This window comes from Equus quagga, chromosome 12 (genome assembly GCF_021613505.1).
Source record: "Equus quagga isolate Etosha38 chromosome 12, UCLA_HA_Equagga_1.0, whole genome shotgun sequence".
NCBI classification, from domain to species: domain Eukaryota; kingdom Metazoa; phylum Chordata; class Mammalia; order Perissodactyla; family Equidae; genus Equus; species Equus quagga.
The window spans coordinates 60,447,049-60,454,594 of record NC_060278.1 but is presented as its reverse complement, the minus strand read 5'-3'; the positions used below and the strand labels follow the sequence as shown (position 1 = coordinate 60,454,594).

The 7,546-nt window shown below is 58.7% G+C and overlaps 1 protein-coding gene across 21 annotated transcripts in view; it reads left to right on the top strand.

The window, feature by feature from the left end:
* Positions 1-1,746: 1,746 nt before the first annotated feature.
* TNNT2 (troponin T2, cardiac type) overlaps positions 1,747-7,546 on the top strand; it is a 14,734-nt gene continuing 8,934 nt past the window's right edge. For 7 of the 21 annotated variants that reach the window (XM_046678378.1, XM_046678385.1, XM_046678381.1 and 4 more), the window contains exons 1-2: positions 1,754-1,924; positions 6,499-6,550. In XM_046678378.1, coding sequence (XP_046534334.1) covers positions 6,513-6,550 — 38 coding nt within the window. In that variant the 5' untranslated portion in view covers positions 1,754-1,924; positions 6,499-6,512. Of the gene's footprint in view, positions 1,925-6,498; positions 6,551-7,546 lie in introns of all 21 variants that reach the window. The other 14 variants (XM_046678383.1, XM_046678375.1, XM_046678384.1 and 11 more) reach the window with 5 other exon arrangements.

Sequence of the window (7,546 nt, the reverse complement as noted above, 5' to 3'; positions counted from 1 at the left end):
TCCCCAGCTGAGTGCTTGTCTCCCAGCTCTCTGAGTTAAATCCTGGCCTCGGAACGGTTAGTACTGCCTCGCAGGTTAGTCCCTGGATGCCAAGAACATCCCAGGTATTTCCCCGGGGCTCTGTGGGGTTTCATCGCTTCGATCCCTCTTCCAGGCATTCCTGCGAATGAGTTATGGCCTGTTTGAGGGACCGTTGGGCTTATAAGAACCAGTAACCCACAGGAAGGAGCTCAGGGTAAGGGACCATTTAGGAAAAGCAATTCCTAAGTCCTGGGGGATTCCGGGCCAGGACGCCCAGCGAGGCTGGGCCCTGGTGGGCCAGAGCGGGGTGAAGGATTCTCCTCTGTCTCTCTCGGGCAGCCTGCTTGCTCCCTGTTCCTCTGTGGGTCTGCTCCCTCCACCTGCGTCCCTCTGCCTCTCCCTCTCCCCATGGTCTCCCTGTCTGCCGGGATACTGGCTGTCAAGCACGTGGCTTTGGCTTGACCTGCCACTCATCTGCTGGCAGCACACAGGACCACATGGCAGGGGATAAGCCGAGAGGTGGGGAATCAGGCCAATGGGCTCAGAGGCTGCCGGGAACCACGGTGGGGACAATTTCAGCTGAGTGATGGGGCAGGAGAGGATGGCAGAGCGGGTGAGGAGCAGGTGGAAGTCCCGAGTGCAGAGGACTCTTTCAAGGACATCGGTGGCCGACATGGTGTAGGAACTCAAGGCCGCAGGGTTGAGAGAGGAGTCTGGGGACCGGGAGGCTGCGCGTGGTCAGGAGAGGGGAGAGGAGGAGGCAGCAAATGGGGGAGACTGACTTTCCGTCCACAGAGCAGAGTGTCCATCACTGATGGGTACCATCTGGGAGGGCCAGGGGTTCAGGGCTCCAGGGCACACGGGGAGCAGTGGTCTCCAGAGTCAGGCAGGACGGGGACCTAGAAGATTCAGGGGGCTCAAGGGGGAGAGTCAGCCCAGCTGCCACCGGACTTGCTTTCTCCTGCCTTTCGTCGGCGTCATGCCCTGAGCCCTGGAATGTCCCGGGGCTGCGCTAGGGGCCGAGAAGGAGGAAACCCCTGGGCCCTGGCCTTAGGGATCTTACAGGCCAGTAGGTCCAGCAGATCATGGTCCTTGTCTTGCTTAACCGGAAAGCCCTCGGGGAATGAACTTTGACAGTCCTCACGGCCCCTCATACCACCTGGCTGCCTGCCCGAGGACAACCATCATTCTCGCTGGAAGTTCCACCTTGTATCTGACCTCCTGTAGCTGTTTCAGGCCCTCCCCAGTGAGGAGGGCTTGTCACATGGCTTGGGGCTCGTGGAGGAGACCCAGTGTGTAGGTGACCTCGCTGAGCCCGCAGAGCGTGCGTATGATCCAGGCCACCCACCCCTTAGAACAGCCAGGAGCTGGAAGATGGCCCTACCCATGGCATCTTCTAGGGGAGCTGCAGATGGACCTAATGTCCACCCTAGCCTGCGACCCCCGGCCCAGACACTCAGGGAGGATGTCAGAGGTCACCTCTGCCCCCTACCCTGGCTCCCAGCCTGCTGCCCCGCCCCTCCCGGGCCTGGGCCGCTGGCATCCGCTTTATCGGGATTCTTGAGAGGGACAGCTGGTTTCTGTTACATGCCTGCTCTCTCCTCTGTTCCCCGCATATCTGTTCTGGTTTTAAATAGCTTATCTGAGCAACTGGACGACCACATGGGCTTATATGGCGTGGGGTACACGTCCCTTTAGCCCTGTCCCTGGCACCTGCCAAAATAGCAGGTGACACCCCCACCCTCCGGCCGCGTCTCCTGCTGCACATTCCTCCCACCGCGGGGCTGGGCTCACAGGGCCCCAGCCCGCACGCCCGCTTAAAGTCCTCGCCACGCCTGCCCTCGCGCAGTCCCAGCCGAGGCTGAGCGTGCACCTTGGGGTCACCAGCAGCGCCCGTTCTGAGGTAAGACTCTAGCTAGGGGAGAGCAGAGCGTGAAGGGAAGGCATCCTGCGGCCCGGCAGCTTCATCCGGAGGCGGCCCATGTCCCCTCGGAGTGGACGTTGGCGTCCAGGGAGGTCCACTCTCTGAGAGGAGGCGGTGCTGCTGAGGGGGTCCTGCCGGGCCGGGCTCCAGGGCCAGTGCCTAGAGCCGCAGGGGCCCGTGTCAGATCGCAGACCTGGGCTGGAGTCCTGGATCTGCCACAAAAGGTACCAGGCACTTGGAAAGTCCCTGCCGGGGCCTCAGTGTCCTCATCAGTCGGACGGACTAGGTAATTGCTGTGCCTCTAAATTGTCTGCTCTAAATATGATGAAGCTCTGACCGACAGGGGCTCCCCCAAGTCGCTCCGTCCCTCCCCTCATCTCATCTCAAGGCCCAGGGCCCCCCTGAAGCTTTCCGGGCGGGTCCTTCTTGATCCCCAGGGAGCAGAGCGAGACTGCAGTCCTATCAGTTGGAACAGTCCTTGAGGCCATGTTCTCATGTCCAGGAGTTCATAAATGTCCTGGAAGCACTGAGACTGACCCTCCGTCCCAGGCAGGCGGGGGGTGCGGCTCCTCTGCCTTCCTGGGCCCAGAGAGGGCGTGTGCTGAGCAGCAGGTGGGGGTGACGGTGGAGGGACCCCATGGGGAGACCCTTTCACAGGCTGTGAACCCAGCTCCTTCGTCGGGTTCCAGCTGCCCACCCCTGCCAGTGTCCCAACCCATCCCAACACGCCCCCTAGGGACAGACCGTGCTCTTTGCCCAGGAGGGGCGGAGAGAGAAGCTGCCCCTTGGTTTTTCAGCTTCTCCGGGGCAGGCTGAAGATGTCTTTGGGGAGGGGTTGCCCGGAGTGTAAGGAATTTCGAAGCCCATGCCCGGCCTCGGCCGCATGAAGCGGGGAGCCCCCCCCCCCCCGACCTCCTGAATTCCTCCTCTGACCCGTACCTTCCGAGCCAACTCCTCTCAGGGCAGAAGAGGAATCTGAGAGGATCAAGTTGCCGCTGTCCCCTCCCTGCCACCCCAGTGGCCACTGCCCCGTACCCTGTCTGCTGGCTCTCCCGGTGGGCCAACAGCTGCGGCGGGCTTAGGGAAATCCCAGCCGAACCTCAGGGACGAGGGCTGAGGGAGGGGGCCTACATTCCTCAGGGACTGTTTCTGCAAGACTAGAATGTGAAGCTTGTCTATTTTATGGATAGGTTATCTGAGGCCCAGAGAGGTAGAGTGACTTAACTGAGGTCACACAGTAAAAACTGGGTTTTTAAACCCAGATCTTTGGACCCCATGGCCAGTATTCTTTCTGCCTTCTCTTGTTTTTGCTTTCCTCCCTGAGCAAGGTGACCCAGACCTCTTGGCTGTGAGGGAGTCAGGCTGGAAAGCAGTCAGTGGAAGCAGGTGGGGGCTTGGGTGTGGGGACACAGGTGCCTTAGGACATTCTCGAAACTTGCCTGTCGGGTTCATGATTGGCTCCCATTCAGCGGCCCCCAGCCTCAGCCTGTCGCCTTCCTCTCCATCAGTCCTACCTTTGGTGATTGGCTGGGCTGTGTCCTGTCCCTGACCCTCCGTGGTTGGCACACTATTTTTAGGAGCTGGATGGTGCTCCTGGAGCACAGAGAGGGCTCCAGGCTGCTCCCTCCTCCTCTGAGCCCCAGTGTCCAGGGGTCTGAGCTGGTGGGAGGGAGGGGCAGGAGAGGAGAGAAAGCTAGAGACCTCGCACCCCAGGCTGGCCATGCACAATCCCCCTGAGAGACCTCCCCCTCCTCCCCGAGATGACAGACTCCTCCCGGGGCTCTGTGAGCAGCTCCCCAAGTCCTCAGGTCACTAGTTCTGACTGCTCCCGGGGGCTCCGGGCAGGGCGTGTCTGCCACAGACACCCCCATCCTGGAGTTAGGGGAGGTTCTCTCTGGCCACTCACATCCTGAGGACCCACTTGGAGACCTTCTGGGGTCTGAGTCCTTCTTCATCAGAATGAGGCTTGATTCCCCGTCACGACACCTTACACAGCTGACATCTTTTCTGCTCATCGCCCTTGACCTCAGGGGAGCGAAAAAGTGGCTCAGGGTTTCTGTCCAGAGCTCCATGTCAGCCAAGCCCCTCCCTCCCTGACCCATGGGCTCCAGCAGAGGGAGCAGCGAGGGGCTTGCTCAGCTGCCGCCACGCAGGCCGGGAACCCGGCAGGACTGGACGTGATGGGAACAGGTTCAAAGGGGCAGCTGGTCCTGGGGTGCTGCAGGCGCCAGGTCTGAGGAGGTCTCTGCCTGGAGCAGAGGCTCCTTCAGAACCCCTCAGCCTCAAAGCAGGACATCACCCCACCCCACCAGAGCAGGGACTCCCATGAACACCCACAGCTGGGTGCCTGGGGTGGTCTCAGCCACCTCAGTGGGATGTGCGGGAAGAGGAAAGGGCAGTGAGGGGTCCTGCACCCCCATCATTGCCTGGCTTGGGTCAGACCTCGGTGGCCACTGCACTGGATGCAGGGGACAGAAGGCAGGGGCACAGGAAACCTCAGGGAGGGTGGTCACATCCAGCATTCATTCCACTCCCACCTCACTGGCACCTCCCCCTCATGTCACCTTGTCCCCAATGCCCCTCAAGAGGGTTGCACAGCCCTCATGTCACACAACTCCAGGGGGCGCTATTCACATTTGAACAAAAGCAAGTGTTGGCCCTGCAGCTGTGCCCTGCTGTGGCCCAGGAGGCTCGGGTTAGAACACAGTGGTCTCCCCTTATCCTCAGAGGACAACTTCCAAGACCCCAGTGGATGCCTGACACCACAGATAGGATCGAATCCTGTATGGGCTACGTTTTCCCTATATATGTGTACTTATGAGAAGGTTTAATTTATAAATTAGGCACAGTGAGAGAATATCTGAATTGCCAGCATCACTACCTGTGCACATTGGGGCCATTATTAGGTATAATAAGGGTTACTTGAACTCAAGCACCGTGACACCGCGGCCGTCGCTCTGACAACCGAGAAGGCTGCTCAGTGACTCACGGCGGATGAAATCTGCAATGTGGATCCGCTGGACAAACGGATGAGTCACAGCCCGGGTGGAACGGAGCAGGACGTGTGCGATTTCACCACGCTATTTAGAATGGCTGGCGATTTAAAACTCATGAATTGTTTTTTCTGGAATTTTCCATTTAATATTTTTGGACCTCAGTTGACCGTGGGTACCTGAAACCGCAGAAAGTGAATAAGGATCAGGGTTTCTTATCCTGTAGTTATTAATGGAATGCTACTCTGGGCCAGCTCCAAGCCTCAGGGCCACCCAGAGGAGGAGCGACGTCACAGAGGAGGGAACTGAGGCACAGGGAGGTTAAGTGACCTTTTCAAGGTCACACACAAATGCGAGATGGAGCCGACATTCAAACCCAGATTAGTCTCACCCAAGTGGGTGCTATTTCCACCTCTCCCGTAATTACACAGAAATTACGGTAAAACCTGGCATTGCCTAGCGCCTCCCACTTTCCTCAGTGTCAACTTGGTCCATAAAGATCCCTGGGCAGCCAGGATGTGTACGCTGTATCTCCACAACACAGAGAAAGAGCCGAGGTTCCGAGATGTTACAAATACTTGCCCAAACACGCTCAGCAAGTTGGTGGAAGAGGATTTGAACCGTGATTGTCTGTTCCTGTCTCAGCGAGGGGAGTAGCTCAAAACGAGTTCCCCACGGAAGATTTATTTAATTGGAATTTTTATTGAGATAGTGGTTGATGAACGTGCAGGTGTGAGAAATGGCACAGATCCCTCCTACAGGTTGCCAGTTTCCCCCAGTGGTAACATTTGCACAACTATGTTGTAAATCCCAGCTGGGCTACAGACGTGCCCACAATCTGTGCTCTCTCTCCGATTGTAACTCTGCTCAGACCGTGTGTGTGAAATTCAATCCAGCTGTAACGTGTGTCCCTCGGCACCGTCAAGATATCTGAGAGTCCTAACACCACCGGGCTCCCTCCCACCCTCCACACAACCCCTGACGACCACCAGTCTGCTCTCCATTGCTGTGATCTTGCCATTTCAAGAATGTTCTAGAAATGGAATCATATGAATTGGCTTTTTTCCCCCAAGGAGAGTAACTCCCTGGAGATTCATCCACCGTGTTGCGGGTACCACAGGCTGGTTCCGTTTCATTGCAGAGCAGAATTCTGCGCTGTGGACGAACCACGGCCCCCCGCTCTCCCCGGGGGAGCTCTGGGGTCAGACTGCATGGATGGGGGGGCTCATGCAGGCTCTGCTCCCCTGTTATAAGGTTGAGAGACTTTAGAAACATTGTTTTGGGAGTTACAATGTTTTGAACCTGAACTCAGAAATTCCAAACAGCTTGCCTGTTCAGGGGCAAGGTGTGAAACAGAAGTCAGCTGGTTGCCCTGGGTGGGCGGTGGTGCTATTATCCCCCGACAGAGGAGGCGGGGGCTCCTTGCTGCAGGTCCTGGGGTCAATAAGGGCCCCCTTCCCCCCTGGCCTCCCTGGCTTGTCCGCTAAACTGCCGGCCCTTCTCAGAGGGGTAGGATGGGCCTCTTTGTCCGCCCACACTAACGTTCCTCTCTTTCTGGAGGGGCCGCAGAGACCATGTCTGACACAGAAGAGGCAGTGGAAGAATATGAAGAGTGAGTATCCCGGGGGTCTGGCGGGGCAGGGAGGACGGGCTGTTTTGGGGGCCCCTTCATTTCCACTCCTGTGCCTCTGGGCTGCAGATCCCAGGCAGACCCCGGGCTGAGGGGCTTTCAGAAGTAAAGAGGCTCAGCTGCAAGGGTCGGCGGGGTCCCACCTGGCTGGGAGACTGGCCATGAGCAGAGGAGCTGAGAAGCTGGGCTCCTGCAAACTGGTGCAGGGAGCTTTAAGGACTGTCCCAGAGTCACCGAGCCGATCGTGCCTCATAGAACCCAACTCAGAACCCAGCACTGTGCCTCGTAGAACCCAACTCAGAACCCAGCACTGTCCCTCCACCGGGGAGCCCTCCGGGCCTGACAGGCCCCGTCACTCTCCCGTCCTGGAGAGAAGGCTGGGTGGGACTCCGTCAGCCAATCCGACACCTATCTCCTGTGGGGGGGGGCGTCACCAGGGAGGACACAGAGGTGGAGGCACAGATCCTGCTGTCTTGGACCTCTCTCTCCTATAGGACGTTAGGATGCAAAATGGCAGAAGCAATTAGCAAGCAGGGGCCGGGCATGGAGGGGGCTGCTATAGTGTAGGAGCTCCCAGGGGGAGGAGCCGCTGCCGCTGCCGGGGAGGCTGCGTGGAGAAGGCAGGTCCACCTGCGTAGGATCTGGATAGAGACTGAAGGGAGAGGTACGGGTTTTCCAGGAAGGGGGACGGCCCGGGAAAGCTCAGAGGCGAGATCAGAGAGTGGGTGGGCACGGTGCAGAAGAGACCAAGGGGCCTGAAGCAGAGGGGTGCTGAGGACGGTGGGGGACGCCGGCGGAGGGGGCTGGGGGGGGGGGGGGGCGGCTTTGTAGGGCGGGCAGAGGAGGGTCGACTCCATCAGGCAATGAGGGAAATAAAAGACAGGGTTGTCTTCAGGGAAAGGCCAGCGTGCGTGTGTGTGTGTGTGTGTGTGTGTGTGTGTGCATGCATGTGTGTGTATGCATGTGTGTGTGGTTCTG